Genomic DNA, 17,662 nt, shown 5'->3' on the forward strand with positions numbered 1-17,662 from the left:
AAAGAAAAAAAGCAGCAATCTGACCGAGTACCAAGATGACTGATCTTGACTCAACCATTTCCCAGCATGCTCCCCCCCCCCCGCCGCCCCCCGGCTTTGAAGCATCCTCCCTCCCTCCATAACAGACCTGCCTGTACTTCAGGCTGCAGCAACCGGCGGCCGCTGAGGTCAGACAAGAGCCTTGAATTGAGGCTGCTGTGAAACAACTCCCTAAAGTCATAATCAGAAACCGGGGGAACAATGTGTGTTTCTCCCACCAGACCTATCATGACAGAGCAATTCTTGTTGCTGAGCCCCTCGCTGGCAGCATTTTCCGGAGGCAAAATCAAGGCTGCGTTTCCCAACGGCAGCGTGGGGAGAAAGGGGGGGGGCGCAGAAGCCTGGCGTTCTACTTGTGTCTCCCCACCACCACCACCACCTATAAGCCCTGCCTTTAAATAAAATAAAACAAAATAAAACCAATTCTCCTTGCAACTTGTGCTGTTTCAGTGCTGAACTTGTAGCTTACCATAAAGTTAATGTACTACGCAATATTCATTCCAGACAAGGCTGGGTGTGCGTGTGTGTGTTTTTTCCACCCCCAAAAAGAGCCATTATCTGTAATTACCCATTACCAGGCATAATTATTTCTCCTGGGCTGCTCTACAACCCCCAGGATTTGATGCAGTTACAGCTCACTGCATTATGTTATCAAGGAAGCTTTTTTGACCTTTAAGAGCTCTACTCTCCCTACATACAAAAGTGGGCAGTAAATTGTTTAAGCGTGTGATTTATCCTGGGGGCCCCACTCGGGTGTGCTGCAATGCTCAGGAGTCAGAAATGTTACTTGTACCCACTGCCAAATGTTCGGGGCAGGACAAGACACCTTCCAGAATTGTTCGCGTCGAACATCCGCATTTGTGCTACTGGTCCAATGTGTGTTTTCGTCACACCTCAAGCTAAAGGTCAGGGACTTTTCAAACGTTTAAATTGCACACAGAATGACACATGGGCAACGGCGCACGGGCCAAAGGATCCAAGTATCTCTCCGACCCGCAAAACACCTGGCAGTCCAGCTAGCAAGTCAGCTGCAAGGCGATCAAAATATATTTTCCCTGCCAAGCTCAACTCAGGCTGGGCTGCACCTTAACATTATCCACTCCAGACACGTCCCACGTTAAAAATCTGCAATTCTGCAAGCGCATGCAGAAGAAGATATTCCTTGTTCAATCTTAGTAGCCTAATATGAATACATGAAGACATGGTGTTGCCGTAAGACAAAAATTCCATTAGTGGAGAAATAAAATAGAATCAATGTTCACTATCCCATAGGCAGCAAAGTAAGAGGCTGCTGGTTTTATATAGTGTCTTGGCTTACGGTATATATGCATGGAATATATACCGGGATGCAGGTGGCGCTGGGGTCTAAACCACTGAGCCTCTTGGGCCTGTCGATCAGAAGGTTGGCGGTTTGAATCCCTGTGACGGGGTGAGCTCCCGTTGGTCTGTCCCAGCCCCTGCCAACCTAGCAGTTCAAAAGCACACCAGTGCAAGCAGATAAATAGGTACCGCAGCGGCGGGAAGGTAATCGGCGTTTCTGTGCACTCTGGTTTCCATCACGATGTCCCGTTGGGACAGAAGCGTTTTAGTCCTGCTGGCCACATGACCTGGAAAGTTGTCTGTGGACAAATGCCGGCTCCCTCGGCCTGAAGCAGAGATGGGTGGCGCACCCCGTAGTCAAATTCGACTGGACTTAACCATCCAGGGGTCCTTTAAAGTAAAGGTAAAGGGACCCCTGACCGTTAGGTGCAGTCATGGCTGACTCTGGGGTTGCGGCACTCATCTCGCTTTACTGGCCAAAGGAGCCGGCATACAACTTCCGGGTCATGTGGCCAGCATGACTAAGCTGCTTCTGGCAAACCAGAGCAGTGCACGGAAACGCTGTTTACCTTCCCGCCAGAGTGGTACCCATTTATCTACTTGTACTTCATGCTTTTGAACTGCTAGGTTGGCAGGAGCAGGGACTGAGCAACGGGAGCTCATTGCGGGGATTCGAACTGCTGACCTTCTGATTGGCAAGCCCTAGGCTCTGTGGTTTAGACCACAGCGCTACCTGCGTCCCTCCAGGGAGCCTTTACCATTTCCTTATATGGAATAAAACGGCATGACACTCCTTCCTGGGCCAGGTACCTATTTAAAAAGGCACATTTGCACTTGCTAGTTCTTGCTCCATCATGGTCTCTTCTCTCCACGACCAACCTGGTCACCGTCCAACAAAGCAAAGCAATCAATGACAACTTCCTTTGAAACTCCAAAGAAAATATGTGATATTCAGGCCATAGCAGTGCTGTTTCTGTGACTATTATCAGGTACCCATGCAAGGCCTATTGGCAAGAGAGAAGAGAGCCGTCTGTGGGCGGACACTGGCTTTATCTAGAAAGACGTCAATGGCTTCAGCTCAAGTGTTTCTCAAGGTTTATCCCTTCTGCCGGGAACAACGCTCAGTTGTGTTTTAAATAGAGTGGAAAAACGAAGAGCCTTTCCCCCACGCCCACCAGCGATAAGTTGGCACCTCCGCCGACTGCAGTCACCGTCTCCAGGAATGAGCTGCTTCCCATTATACCATTGCTTCTACTAATTATATCAAGGTGTCAGAGTTCTCCCATTAGGGAGCGCCGTACAACGTTAATTACTGAGCAATTAGGCACCGCAGATTAGCAACCCCCCCTGGCACACCAGGGAATTTAAAAACAGTTTCCACATGGCTCTCGTAAACCCAATAAAGTAAACCTGGTGTCATTGCTATCTTGGGTTGATTGCAAGTGGGTAGTCCTGTCTGTATGTCAAACTTGGTCCACATGGGGTGGGGAAGATTGGGCACACTGGACAGACCCAGTTCTCCCTAAATCTCCCCACAATGGTTCCAATGAAAATCTAGGGCTGGGGAAAAGAGGTATGCATGAAACCAGAAGGGTTTCCAAATCCAATATACGTCCATATTATTGGCAGCTGTTCTGCTCTACCTGCCCGGGAAGACAGGTGAACTAATACCAGTGTACTGGAAGAAGCAAAGACCACCAGTGTTGAAGCAATGATTCTTCAACATCAACTTCGTTGGACTAGTCATGTTGTGCAGATGCCTGATTATCATCTTCCAAAGCGACTCCTCTATTCCAAACTTAAAAATGGAAAGTGCAATGCTGGTGGTCAACAAAAGAGGTTTAAAGACACTCTCAAGGCAAATCTAAAAAAAATGTAGTATGAACACTGACAACTGGAAAACACTGGCCTGTGAGTGCTCCAATTGGAGAACAGCCTTTACCAAAGGTGTCATGGGCTTTGAAGACACTCGAACACAGGACGCAAGGGAGAAACGTGCTAAGAGGGAGGCATGCTTGGCAAATCCACACTGTGATTAACTGCCACCCAGAAACCAATGTCCCCACTGTGGAAGGACGTGTGGATCCAGAATTGGCCTCCACAGTCACTTACGGACTCATTGTTAAAACCGTGTTTATGGAAGACAATCTTACTCGGCTACGAGTGATCACCAAAGAAGAAGCAGCCTGAAATAGGAAAGGGTACTTTTCAACCTAGTTCTGCCATTGCTGCAGCAACAGAAAATCCTTGATGTTTGGCCCATGCAATGCCAAAACTAAACGTTATGCCTAGCCTAGTTCCGTCATCTGCCGGCAAGAAGTACCAGTGTGGCCTTCTCCTTTCTAGCCAGTTTCCCACTCAAAATCAAAACCTGTCCCAAAAGTAAAACATATGGGGACTAGCGTGTGTGCTACATGGTGCTACATGGTGGAGAAGATAAGTGATAGAGCCACACGTAAACTGAACCCTAAGGGTGTTGTTGTCATCAAGTAGACTACGAGTGCAAGACCATTTGGATATTCTGGAAATTAAGATTTGTAAGGTAAGGCAGCAGAAAAGCCCAGCAATAATGCCTCTTACAATCCCAAAGCAAAAAAAAAACCAACAGCAACCAAAAAACCTTCAGGGGGAGAAACAAAACCAGCGTGGTTACAATCAGAATGGAACAAATTTCATTAAGGGAATATCAAAGGCAATATTGAGAGGGGAGTATGAGCTGTTCAAGTATCTGCAAGCGAAGGCCTTGGAGAAAATACGACTAGGATAAAATCATTATAGCTCACACTAAAAATAAACTAAGGGAGGTGGCAACTGATAGGAACTCACAAGAGGCCACTTCATTAGGAGCAACATGATGAAAGAAGCCCAGGTGGTTTCTAAAAAGCAGAAAATGGCAAGGCAGGGAACATCCCGCTCAAAGCTGAAATAAAGCAGACGGGGGCAATGGGTGAGCTTTGCAGCTCAGAGCCGCTGATGAGAAAAAGCAAAAACTGATGAGAGACCCAAGTTACAAATGCAAAGAATTTGCATTTGGAAGTGACACTAAAAACAAAAGATAGTTTAAAATGTGATCAGCAATCAAACTTACGCTCTATCCTAGAAATACATTTATCTCTCTATGCTTTCCCTTTGCTCAGAATTAATCACAACCAATTTAAAACAGAATCAGCTTTCTTCCTTTTTTGCAAAGCGGTCCCTGGTGATATGGGCGCAGTAGAAATAATAAATTATTATTATAAATTATTATTATATGGCTGATCCTGGCACTCTGAGAACGGTGCCAATGACTGAGTGAGGCAACATTCACTACTAATCAGCTCAATGTAATCAATTAAAAAATTCTCAGGCCCAATTAAAATATTGGGCACTATTAACGGCTACTAGCTCTTACTCCTCGTAGTTACCTCGTCTGTTCTACAAACAGTGTGTAGAGGGCCGAAACTAAACTTTCCAGCAACTGGTGAAAAACCTTTTCTTTGTTCTTGTTGCCTTTTTCGCTTCTCTGGCATGCCTACTCAGAAGTGAGCCCCTCTATGTTCAATGGGAAAATGTGCACAGACTCCAGCCCAAAGAGGCCAAGTAAGGGATTGCCTTTAGCTCTGCAAAGCACTCCAGGGCTCTCCATACTTGGGTCTCCAGCTGCTTCTGAACTATTCCCATCATCCCTAGCTAGCAGGACCAGTGGTCAGGGATTATGGGAACTGTAGTCCAAAAAAAAAAAAAAATAGCTTGAGAACCAGGTTTGGAAAGCCCTGCACTTGCTTCTCACACCCAAGTATTGCTGAAAAGGGATTGCGTTTGGACGTTACAATTGCAAAAACCTCCAGCTAGCTTTGGCATTGTCAGTGGATGTGTGCGCATCATGCAATTACAGCGCGTCTTTCTCTTCAAGGAATCCGTAGAGATAGCACTCCCAGGACTCTTAACAAACCCTGTGTGGAGGAGGGAATGTGCTTCAGACATGTGGCATGTGCAAAGTGCCCCACAGCCCTAAGGTCATTTCAAGTCTTCCCCATTGCAAAGTATTGCTTACAAATGCAGAACATTTGGAACAAATAGTATAAACGCCATCTCCAACTCCTTGAAAGATTCCATCAACGGGTTCTCCGAATTTTTTTGCACATCGCTTGGGAAAACAGGCAAACTAATGTCAGTGTACTGGATGAAGCAAAGATCACCAGTGTCGAAGCAATGATTCTTCAACATCAACTTCGTTGGACTGGTCATGTTGTTCGGATGCCTGATTATCGTCTTCCAAAGCAACTACTCTATTCCGAACTTAAAAATGGAAAGCGCAATGCTGGTGGTCAACAAAAGAGGTTTAAAGACACTCTCAAGGCAAATCTAAAAAAAAGTAGTATAAACACTGACAACTGGAAAACACTGGCCTGCAAGCGCTCCAGCTGGAGAACAGCCTTTACCAAAGGTGTCATGGACTTCGAAGACACTCGAACTCAAGACGCAAGGGAGAAACGTGCTAAGAGGAAGGCATGCTTGGCAAATCCACACCGCGATCAACTCCCGCCCAGAAACCAATGTCCCCCACTGTGTGGTTCCAGAATTGGCCTCCACAGTCAAGTACGGACTCATGGTTAAAACCGTGTTTATAGAAGACAATCTCACTGGGCTACGAGGGATCGCCAAAGAAGAACCATAAAGGATGCAACCACAGCATCTCTTACTAGTGGCCATCTAGCCTTGAGTATCTCCATCATCTTCATAGGCAGTCTGTTCCACTGGATGAACAGCTCATACCATTAAGTTGGTTCCCCCCCCAATGTTTAGATGAAATTTGCTTCCCTGCTCATTCTTCCCCCTGCAGCAACGCATAACATGCCTGCTCCATCTTCTCTGACAACCCTTAATGTATATATTAATGTATACAACCCTTAATGTATAATGTATACAGGGGACACAGAAAGGGCTGAACTCCTCAATGCCTTCTTTGCCTCAGTCTTCTCCGATAAAGAAAACAATGCCCGACCTGAATAATTTGGAGCAAATGATTCGGCAAAGGAAACACAGCCCAGAATAACTAAGGAGATAGTACAAGAATACTTGGCTAGTCTAGATGTATTCAAGTCTCCAGGGTCAGATGAACTGCATCCAAGAGTATTAAAAGAACTGGCAGATGTGATCTCAGAACCACTGGCAGTCATCTTTGAGAATTCCTGGAGAACAGGCGAAGTCCCAGCAGACTGGAGGAGGGCAAATGTTGTCCCTATTTTCAAAAAGGGGAAAAGAGAGGACCCAAATAATTACTGCCCAGTCAGTCTGACATCAATACCAGGGAAGATTCTGGAGCAGATCATTAAGCAAACAGTCTGTGAGCACCTAGAAAGGAATGCTGTGATCACCAATAGTCAGCATGGATTTCTGAAAAATAAGTCATGTCAGACTAACCTGATCTCGTTTTTTGACAGAATTACAAACCTGGTAGATGAAGGGAACGCAGTGGATGTAGCCTACCTTGATTTCAGCAAGGCATTTGACAAGGTGCCCCATGATATTCTTGTAAAGAAGCTGGTAAAATGCGGTCTTGACTATGCTACCACTCAGTGGATTTGTGGCTGACTGACTGAACCCAAAGGGTGCTCATCAATGGTTCCTCTTCATCCTGGAGAAGAGTGACTAGTGGGGTGCCACAGGGTTCTGTCTTGGGCCCGGTCTTATTCAACATCTTTATCAACGACTTGGATGATGGACTCAAGGGCATCCTGATCAAATTTGCAGATGACACCAAACTGGGAGGGATGGCTAACACCCCAGAGGACAGGATCACACTTCAAAATGACCTTGACAGATTAGAGAACTGGGCCAAAACAAACAAGATGAATTTTAACAGGGAGAAATGTAAAGTATTGCACTTGGGCAAAAAAAATGAGAGGCACAAATACAAGATGGGTGACACCTGGCTTGAGAGCAGTACATGGGAAAAGGATCTAGGAGTCTTGGTTGACCACAAACTTGACATGAGCCAACAGTGTGACGCGGCAGCTAAAAAAGCCAATGCAATTCTGGGCTGCATCAATAGGAGTATAGCATCTAGATCAAGGGAAGTAATAGTGCCACTGTATTCTGCTCTGGTCAGACCTCACCTGGAGTACTGTGTCCAGTTCTGGGCACCACAATTCAAGAAGGACACTGACAAACTGGAACGTGTCCAGAGGAGGGCAACCAAAATGGTCAAAGGCCTGGAAACGATGCCTTATGAGGAACGGCTAAGGGAGCTGGGCATGTTTAGCCTGGAGAAGAGGAGGTTAAGGGGTGATATGATAGCCATGTTCAAATATATAAAAGGATGTCACATAGAGGAGGGAGAAAGGTTGTTTTCTGCTGCTCCAGAGAAGCGGACACGGAGCAATGGATTCAAACTACAAGAAAGAAGATTCCACCTAAACATTAGGAAGAACTTCCTGACAGTAAGAGCTGTTCGACAGTGGAATTTGCTGCCAAGGAGTGTGGTGGAGTCTCCTTCTTTGGAGGTCTTTAAGCAGAGGCTTGACAACCATATGTCAGGAGTGCTCTGGTGGTGTTTCCTGCTTGGCAGGGGGTTGGACTCGATGGCCCTTGTGGTCTCTTCCAACTCTATGATTCTATGATTGTAAGTTTGCTATCGTCTACAACTTATCTTCTCCAGAGAAAGCACCTACAGCTCCTGCTTTTCTTCCAGACCCTCCGACAATCCATTCACCCTCATTCGGACACAGCCCAGTTTGGTCTATTGCACAGCAAAGTTGAATATGGCTGATCAGCTACCTTTGGCCGGGGTGGTAAGCAGAAATATATAACCTCTGCAAGTCTAAAGAGTTGGCTTCAGCACCACCCCAGGCAATTATCTTAAATCCCTCCAGCAATGATGCTTGAAGAACTTCCTTTCCCCCATGCAGGCCATTCAACTGCCTAATTGCATTTCTAGTTAGGAAAGGAAGTGTCTTTTAATTAAATTATTTTCCTTGTACTTTTAGATTTTTTTCCAGTTTCAAGCCACTGCTCTTTGTTATTGCCTCAAACACTGTAAATAATCCCTCCCCCTCTTCCCTATTATTACCTCTCAAATATTTATAGACTGTTATATCAACCTGCAGTCTCTTTTTCTACAAGCCGTACATCATTTTTGTCACCCGTCTCTTGATCTGCTCAGATTTATCTATGCCCACCTTTCATATTAAGATATTCAAAAAAAAACAGCAGCTCAGGGCTGGATTCCAAAGTAGGATTTCAAGAAAACTGGAGAGAAACTGGGCGAGACTCAATCTGTTTTTGTTATTTATTTTGTACAAACTGTACCCTGGACGAACTGTACGGTGGCTTTAAGGCTCAGGTCTAGCAGACTCCATTTGTTCTCCTTAGCCAGGAACTCTGGAATCGGTGTTTTCAAGGAGCTGATTAAAAGACCGAGGGATGGGACAACACGTACCACTTCCGAACATCCACAGAGGACCACATGCTCAGAGTCAATATGGCAAGAAAGAAAAGGGCTGAGAGACAAGTCTTCTCAATGACATCTTAATAATCACGTTAAAAGTCTGATTTTCAACCCACTAATTCCCCATGTGCATATCTGGGGCAAGGGATGCGGGTGGCATTGTGGGTTAAACCACAGAGCCTAGGACTTGCCGATCAGAAGGTCAGCGGTTCGAATCCCCGCGACGGGGCAAGCTCCCATTGCTCGGTCCCTGCTCCTGCCAACCTAGCAGTTCGAAAGCACGTCAAAGTGCAAGTAGATAAATGGGTACTGCTCCGGTGGGAAGGTAAACGGCTTTTCCGTGCGCTGCTCTGGTTCGCCTGAAGTGGCTTAGTCATGCTGCCCACATGACCCGGAAGCTGTATGCCGGCTCCCTCGGCCAATAAAGCGAGATGAGCGCCGCAACCCCAGGGTCGGTCACGACTGGACCTAATGGTCAGGGGTCCCTTTACCTTATATCTGGGGCAACCAAGTTCCATGAGGACTAGAACCATGTGCCCTTTAAATGCCCAATGTTAATATAGAACAAGGTTGCTCCGGAAGCTGTCTGTGGCCATCGGAGCACCCACAGGGCTTGAGTGTGATTCTTACAACGCCCAGGTTACCAGTGATGGGGAAGGAAGAATTCTCCTCTGCTATATTTTCCTATGGAAAAGTCTTCGTTTCTAGAAATGTAAGATTATACAACTAATTGATAAAAATAGATCCAATTAATGAAATTATATATTCAAACGAATCAAAAAAGCGTACTTGGAAATGAAGACTTGGGATGTGTTTGAAAGTATAAACCTTTCACATGTGATTTATCAATTCTTTGTAGGCCACGAGAGAATCCAGAATTGGCCTCCACAGTCACTTACGGACTTTGCTCTTAAAACCATGTTCATGGAAGACAATCTTACTCGGCTACGAGGGATCGCCAAAGAAGAAGACCATTAATTCCCCGCCACCCACACACCTCGTCTCCATCAAGTACAGTCATACCTCGGGTTACAGACGCTTTGGGTTGCATGATTTTGGGTTGCGCACCCCGCTGAACCCCAAAGTAGTGGAACGGGTTACTTCCGGGTTTTGGCACTTGCACAGAAGTGCTAAATCGCGCTTTGTACATGCACAGAAGTGCCAAATCGCAACCTGTGCGTGCGCAGACGTGGCACTGCGGGTTGTGAACATGCTTCCCGCACAGATCACGTTCGCAACCTGAGTGTCCACTGTATCTCAGTTCAACTACTTTTGCTCTTAAAAAAGGACCCACATGCTCACTTCTTCCAGGTGACAGATTAATGCCACACGTCGAATATGACCCTCAGGTCCAGCAGACTATCCCACTGCAAAAATGCTTGGTTCAAATTTTCCTCTAGCATTAGCTAGGAAAGTGGGTTAGAGGCTTCCACGGGCATCCCATCCCCATCATTAAACACAGATATTAATCCATACCTGTTTAAACAGATTTACCCTGAATTCCTGCAAGTGGTGGCCCTTATTTTGGCGCCTGACCATCATAAACTGCCCACATGTTAAGGCTGCAATTCCAAGCACAATTGCTTGGGAGCAAGTTTCTGGAGAACAGGGATGCACAATTTCAGAGCGTTTCCCCCCGACCTAAAGTTCAGGCCCTACTGCAGCTTTTTCCTATTCTTCCCCCCAACTCAGGCAAACTCCTTTTAAAATAACCAGCGTTACCATGACTACAATGAGGTATGTGCCTGCTGGCAAGGCACCACGGCTTCCCGGCCTGCTTTTTTATTTTTTATTTTCCTGAAGAACTGCATGTCACCAGAGCCTAGAAAAATTGTCTCTGGCCTCTCAATGTGCTGTAATATTTCTGACCTGCCAATAAAATGGATACAGTGAGAAAAAGACTTTTTCCCCCGGTACCTTGTATGATTTGTGTGGCTCCTTCACATCCTATTCCTCTCCCTGTAAACTATGTTCGGTGTGATGAAGTTTGCAAGAAAAACTGCTAGACCTCAGGGCAGCAAGGAAGGGGGGGGACCCCGACAAGGTGAAATTGAAGCCGCTGCTACTCTGGAAATGTCAGAAAGGAATTCTGACCCCCGTGGAAATCAACAGACCTACTGAGCAAGAATTGCGGGTGCTCATTTTTGTTCAGCGGCAGTGAATAATTCGATGCTGACAGTCCCCTTCCCATCAAATCCCACAATATTCTCAGGCTGCCTAAAGCACCATAGCTGTCAACGTTTCCCTTTTTTTAAGGGAAATTCCCTTATTCCAAATAGGATTCCTCGCAAGAAAAGGGGAAAGTTGACAGCTATGCTACCGCATTTCTCCGGAAGCAAGGCTCCCTTGAACCCAGCGGAGCCCACTTACGAGGAAAAATGCACATATTTGAGCTGCACACCTGTAAAAAGGCACCTGCCGGAAGCATAATGTGCAGCTGCCCCCCAATATCTGTGTAGCAACAGTAGAGAGCACGACACAGACCTTGCAGTCCCCGTAAGCCTCCTGAACCCTTTTTGACCAGATGCCACATTCCGCAATTTGGCAAACATCGCTTGAGGGTTCCAGGCACAAAATGGCTGCCTGGGAACATGGCACAACACAACACGGACGGCACGGTGCAGCACAAAATCAAAGCGAGGAGTGCTGCCCCGTGTGTGTGTGTGTGTGTGTCCCCCCACTTCATACTTGCTGTGGGAAATCAACTATGTCCTGGTGGTCCGGATGGTGGAGACCACACCGTATTTATCCCCTTCACCAAAAACAACATTGTTTCTGTCTAATAACAACCGGGAGCGTTCTCCTGCGGGAGAAATATACGAGGTGGGCATGCCACACTCTCTCACAAACTGCACAAACACACTGCAGATGACTTCGTTTGGATACAGGATGCAGCGCATAAGCAGAGCACATGCTGCACATGAAGAAAGATCCCAGATCCCTGGCATCTCTTCTTAAAAAATGGTCAGCTAGCATGAAAAGATCTCTCTCTGCTGGGAACACGGAGAGCAGCTGCCGGCCAGAGTCTGTAATACCAGGGTAGATGCAGTGCCGGATTTATGTATATACTAAACAAGCTCTAGCTTAGGGCCCCACTCTCTTGGGGGCCCCAACAAATTTAAAGAGAAAAAAACCTGGATGTACATTTCCAAAATATAAGATAAATAAAAATAAAATAAAATAAAATAAAAGCTACATACAGCAACCATGTTTTGTGTTGTGTAGGCTCCTGTGATATAAGTCATGGGCCCCGACTGCTTGCCTGCTCCCTCAAATATCACTGGATTGTCCTTTCTATATATATAGGGTGCCTACATTCCGCATGGACTGGTTGCACAGCAACATGTGCAAATGGCTTGAGATACCTATTAAAGGTAAAGGTAAAGGACCCGTGACCGTTAGGTCCAATCGTGAACGACTCTGGGGTTGTGGCACTCATCTCACTTTACTGGCTGAGGGAGCCGATGTTTGTTCGCAGTTTTTCCAGGTCATGTGGCCAGCATGACTAATCCGCTTCTGGCGAACCAGAGCAGCGCACAGAAACAACGTTTACCTTCCCGCTGGAGCCGTACCTTGGTCTTTGATGTGCTTTCGAACTGCTAGGTTGGCAGGAGCTGGGACCGAGCAACAGGAGCTCATCCCATCGAGGGGATTCGAACCACCGACCTTCCAATCAGCAAGCCCAAGAGGCTCTGTGGTTTACACCACAGCGCCACCCGCATCCCTCAGATGTGATCCAGAAATTACCATATAGCATGTATTCAGCACAAAAAACCGTGGCGATTTGTTCTTGACAAAGGACAGCTGGACATAGAAAGGGCCCCATCACCTTCAGGAGCTGAGGGCCTCCCTCATCAAACCTAAATCCGGCCATGGGTAGATGGACAAATGATCTCACCTGGTCTGAGGCAGCACATGGTTATGCTCCTGAATGAAAGGCTAAAGGGATAAAAATGGCAATGGCTTCCTATTTGGCATGGGAGAGCCTCTAAATACTGCCATCTTACGGGGTGAGGGCCGGGTCCTTTGGCATCGCGTTTACCTGTGGACGAGGTTGGCACCGCGGAAGCTGACGTGGTGGGCAGTGGTGGGCTGGCACTCTCCAGCAAGAGGCAGGAAGGGCCCCCACTGGCGTTGTTCTCTTTCTTCACGTACATTTCCGTGGCGCTGGGCAATGGGATGGGGTGGCTGATGCCCAGCTCCTCTTCCTGAGCTTGCTGCCTTCGCAGGGCAACCTGGGAAAGAGATGTGGGAATGTTCAAGGATGCAGGAGAAGATATATTGTCTGATAATAGCCTTTCCAACTTGTGTTAACAAGTTCACAATTTAGCAGAGTAACATTCCCCTTTTTAAACTTGCAGCAGATGCATTTGCTCAGGCTCGCTAAAGCCTCTATAATAACTGTTCTGGTATTTTCCCCTTATTTCCTCAAAAAGATAAGACACAACACAGTCTTCTATGAAAGTATAAAAAGAGTTTACTCACATTCTGTTCACAATCGGATCCCAGAAGGCAGACTTAGCTTAGAAAAGTAACATACACCTGGAAACTATCTCATAAGGAGACAGTCCCTTTGTCCTCTCTTGCCAAGAGAGCATATTTGGCTAAGCAGATGTTGCTTCTTTGATGCATGTAGTCAAAAAGAGAGAGATGGTTGCCCTGCCCTGTGTTTTTGTCGTTACCTGCACAGGTGAGGCCATGCCCACCTCTAGTCCCATGCAGAGGAAGTCTGTCCCAGCCCAGAAGGAAACAGGAAGTTTACCTGCTGGCTGGACAAACATTCCTCCCCATGTGTAAACATGTTCACTCTAGGAATGTTGTACTTGACTGCTCTTGTGTTTCACATCCCACAAGAGAAGGGGCAAAACAGTGTTTCCTCTCCAGATTGAAAGAACGACGGCGGCAGCAACTTCAATGGGAAATGCCAGAGCAGAACCGGAACGGCATTTTAAACAGTTTGCATGCACCAGCACAAAAGGAGGCTGGGGGAAGGGCTGCAATACGCACAAACACACCTAATAATAATAATAATATTTTTTTATTTATACCCCTCCCATCTGGCTGAGTTTCCCCAGCCACTCTGGGCGGCTCCCAATCAAGTATTAAGAACAATATAGCGTTAAATATTAAAAGCTTCCCTGAACAGGGCTGCCTTCAGATGTCTTTTAAAGATAGAATAGCTACTTATTTTCTTCACATTTGAAGGGAGGGTGTTCCACAGGGTGGGCGCCACTACTGAGAAGGCCCTCTGTCTGGTTCCCTGTAACCTCACTTCTTGCAATGAGGGAACCGCCAGAAGGCCCTCAGCGCTGGACCTTTCCTCATTTATGATATTTAACTGCATGCGTGCAGAAAGTTGCATATAAAACTGGAAGTTCACATAGGGAAGGTATATATATATATATATATATATATATATATATATATATATACATACATATATAAATTATGTTTTTGTATATGTTGGAAGCTGCCCAGAGGAGCTAGGGCAACCCAGTCAGATGAGCAGGGTACAAATAAAATCACCATCATCAGGACTCAGGACTCCTGACCAAAGACAACAAGGAAAAGATTTCCTTTGCTTCAGTGAATTCTGGATTGCACCTGGAATTATGGCAAATTCAGGCCCGGGTGTGTGGAGAGACTCAAATTCACTCCAATAAAAGGTGAAAACTACTATTGAAATCCAGAGTTCTCCGATTCTGCTCAGATATCTGCATGGTTTCTCTAGAAGAAAAGGAACGGCTGCAGGAAAAAAATAACTGTAGAGGTTTCTTGAATAAAGGACCTAATCCAGTGGGGGGCTTGCTTTAGGACTGAAGTTAAAAAGTTATATTACTAAATAACGTGATTTGATGATTTTAAATCTCTCTCAGGATCATTTTACATATAATTTTTTTGTTGTTTTGCTCTTTGTAAACTGATTTGAGGTTTTTTTTGGTGTGTGTGTTTTACAATCAAGTGGTGTTTCCTCTGGAATGCTTGAAAGAAATGGCATGGGTGATTTTGGAGCAGAGCAGAATTAAATGTTGGGAAGAGTGTCTTTTTGAAAGGCAGAATACGTTACACAATGCAAGGAAATATGGGAGTCTCTGTTTTTCTCCTTAACAAATGAGCAAAGAGAAATCACAGTAATATAATAATATAATCCATACTAAGGTCCTAGCACAAGCCAGCTTAGAAATAAAGTATAGCCGAATGTATTCTAACCGAAAAAGATGGCTATTCCTACATCTCTATTCTGAGATCTGGTTTAATATTGTGTGTGTGTATAATCACTGGTATTTTTTAAATGTATTAAGAACTATTAAGAGAGAGATATGCCTATTATTTAGGTTAATGGGAAACCCACAGAAATTCAAATATCTTAGTTTAACTGCGATTTGAATGTCGGCTACTTGTTATCTAAGGACTGGTGACTGAAACTTTCAAAACGCTCTAAAACTGGGAACTTTGAAAACATTTGTAGCAGATCTTTTCCAACCGATTTTGCATCAGGTCTAGTTATTACATAGCATTTTAAATGGAGGGAGAACAGCCTTATAATGGGAAGAGAAAGAACAAGTCAACAATGTATTGATTTGAGTGGTATTTACACACCGATTTGCAACTCAACACCTAGGGTTGTTTTGCCTTTTTTTTGCTTTTCATTCCTGATGTATTCTAAATGAGTTAATGGCACAAGACCAGAGAAAAAAACTGAAATATTTTTGCTCATATATAACCATTAAAGCCAACCTACTTGCAAGAATCCCAAATCCTAAAATGTCTGCTGAATAAAAACAGAGCTTGAAATTGAGTGTTTTTGTGTCTTTCAATTGCCTTCATCATGGAAGTTGAAGTTTCCCCATTGACTCTCAGCGCATTCCTACACATGCCTACTTAGAATCTTCCATGTGCACTTTTTAGTGTAGCCATACACCTTTCTAGAACGCAAATGACAAATCTTCCCAAGATCCAATGTGATTTTTAAGTTTAGAGAGTTCCCTTAACAACATTCAACCCTTTCCCCTCTATTTTTACATCACATACACAAATTCTAATATATTTTTTTCATCAGTAGATATAGCAAAATAAGATGGAGCCGTTATTCGTAAGTTCTTCGTGGATAACGGTCTACAAAATACAAGCTCAAAATCCTGATATACAAGGGCAGGGAATAAAGAATCAGAGACGACAGAGAGAAATCACATGATGGATATTATTTTAACTAACAAATAAGCAAACTCCAAAACACATTTGTTGTTTTAACAACTGTAACATAATTTTTTCTTTTAATATAACGGGATGTGATGCATTTTCAGATATTATCAAGGTAGCTTCAAATTTGGCAATGAATGGTGGGCTTTTTAGCACCATCTTACTCAGAAGTAAGTTTGGCTGTGTTCAGTATGGCTTACTCCCAGGAAAACCAGCATTCCATTGCAGCCTTTCCATTAGATGATCTGTCACTGGATCCTTAATTTTAGAAATCATGACGCGCACACCCTAAAGTGCCTGAACAATCCAGGAAAAAAGTATTTGGAGTTGTAAATCCTTACTAGGGAGAAAGGCCCAGTGCTATCCGTGGGCCTTACTCCTGAGGAGGAGGAGCACGGATGGACCCGAGTCTTTCCAAATGCAAAGGACTAAGCTGGTTCGCCCGCTCACTTCCCTGGGACTCCACCTGCCGCATTGCAAGCCAGAGCTGCGCGCAAGCGGCCCGGGCATCCTTATGGGGCGGGAAGGGGGTCTCCCCGCATCTCGTCCCCCCCGGGGAGGTTTCTGCTCACCTGGGCGGCCATCACCCGCTGCCTCTCGGCGATCAGGCTGCACTTCTTGCACTGACAGTCTCTCCACATGCAGAAGCGCTTGTGCCCTTTCAGGGGCGAGGAGTAGCCGTGGTTCCTGCACCGCGCGCACTTGGGCAGCCGGGGGGACTTCTTCCCCGACGGGGCGGCCGCGCCAGCCGGACTCTGAGCCGAACCCCCGGCATTGCTGGTGGTTCCCGCGGCCGCCAGGCCAGAGGATTTCCCGAAGGTGCCCACCTTACCCCCCTGGCCGGGATGCTCCGACGGGGCCGACGGCTTGTTGAAGGAAGATTCGTTGGGCATCTCTTCTCTGGGGACGAGTGATATGACCTCGTAGGGATCAATTGCTATTCTTTTTCTGCAGCGGGGATTATGTCTCAAGGACCAGTTAATCTGTATGCCCAGTTTTAAACAGAGGCGTCGAGGCCCTGGAGGCGCCCCTGGTGCCCGGCGGCTGCTCTGGTGCGCGCAACCTTCCTTGCAGAGCCGAGCGCAGTAGCTTTGCGCAAGGAGCAGGAGTTTCGCCAAGGACGCCCGTTGAAAGGAGAGAAGCGGGCACCCGACAGCGCCAGCTCCGCCCCCCACCTGCTCCCGGGGCTGCCCTGTGCAAGGCCCAGCCCGCGCCTCCCTGCAAGGGCAGAGGGCGCTTCCTCGGCAGGCGCCAGTACTCCTGCCAGAGGGTCAGAGTGCACGCGCTCGGCCATCGGCAGATCGGGACTCTAGCATGGGAGGGTAGGGGGTTTTCCTTTTAGCATCCCACGCCTGCAAAATTTGCGCGCGGGGTGGGGGTGGGGGGGACAACAGCTTCCCCTTGCTTCCAGGAGCGTGCACTTATACTCCGAGGGAGCTGCGCGTGCAGGATTGCAACTGGTGCATGCAAGGCTCCTCTGCACACTTCTGGTGCACAGCCTGAACCCTTTGCACTTTGCTGCAAAAGCAAGCAGGCGCCTCTGCTCCTTTGCAGCATGCAAGCTCAGTCTCGTGGAAGGGAGAGCATTGCATTTCTACTTTTTCAGCTGGGGTGGGGAGATCTCATCAACTCATTTTGCGCCCCCTTAAACCCCCCTAATTTTGCAGGCACCAA

General features: G+C 46.3%; 1 protein-coding gene across 1 annotated transcript in view; it reads right to left on the reverse strand.

The window, feature by feature from the left end:
- Positions 1-17,458, reverse strand: part of DMRT1 (doublesex and mab-3 related transcription factor 1) — a 60,407-nt gene extending 42,949 nt beyond the window's left edge. The window contains exons 1-2 of the mRNA XM_081176802.1: positions 16,561-17,458; positions 12,831-13,023 (exon numbers count right to left, since the gene is read on the reverse strand). Of these exons, the coding sequence (XP_081032928.1) occupies positions 12,831-13,023; positions 16,561-16,881 (514 nt within the window). The 5' untranslated portion in view covers positions 16,882-17,458. The remainder of the gene's footprint in view (positions 1-12,830; positions 13,024-16,560) is intronic.
- Positions 17,459-17,662: the final 204 nt, after the last annotated feature.

The sequence above is a fragment of the Podarcis bocagei genome, assembly GCF_964188305.1.
Source record: "Podarcis bocagei genome assembly, chromosome: 17".
Classification (NCBI taxonomy): domain Eukaryota; kingdom Metazoa; phylum Chordata; class Lepidosauria; order Squamata; family Lacertidae; genus Podarcis; species Podarcis bocagei.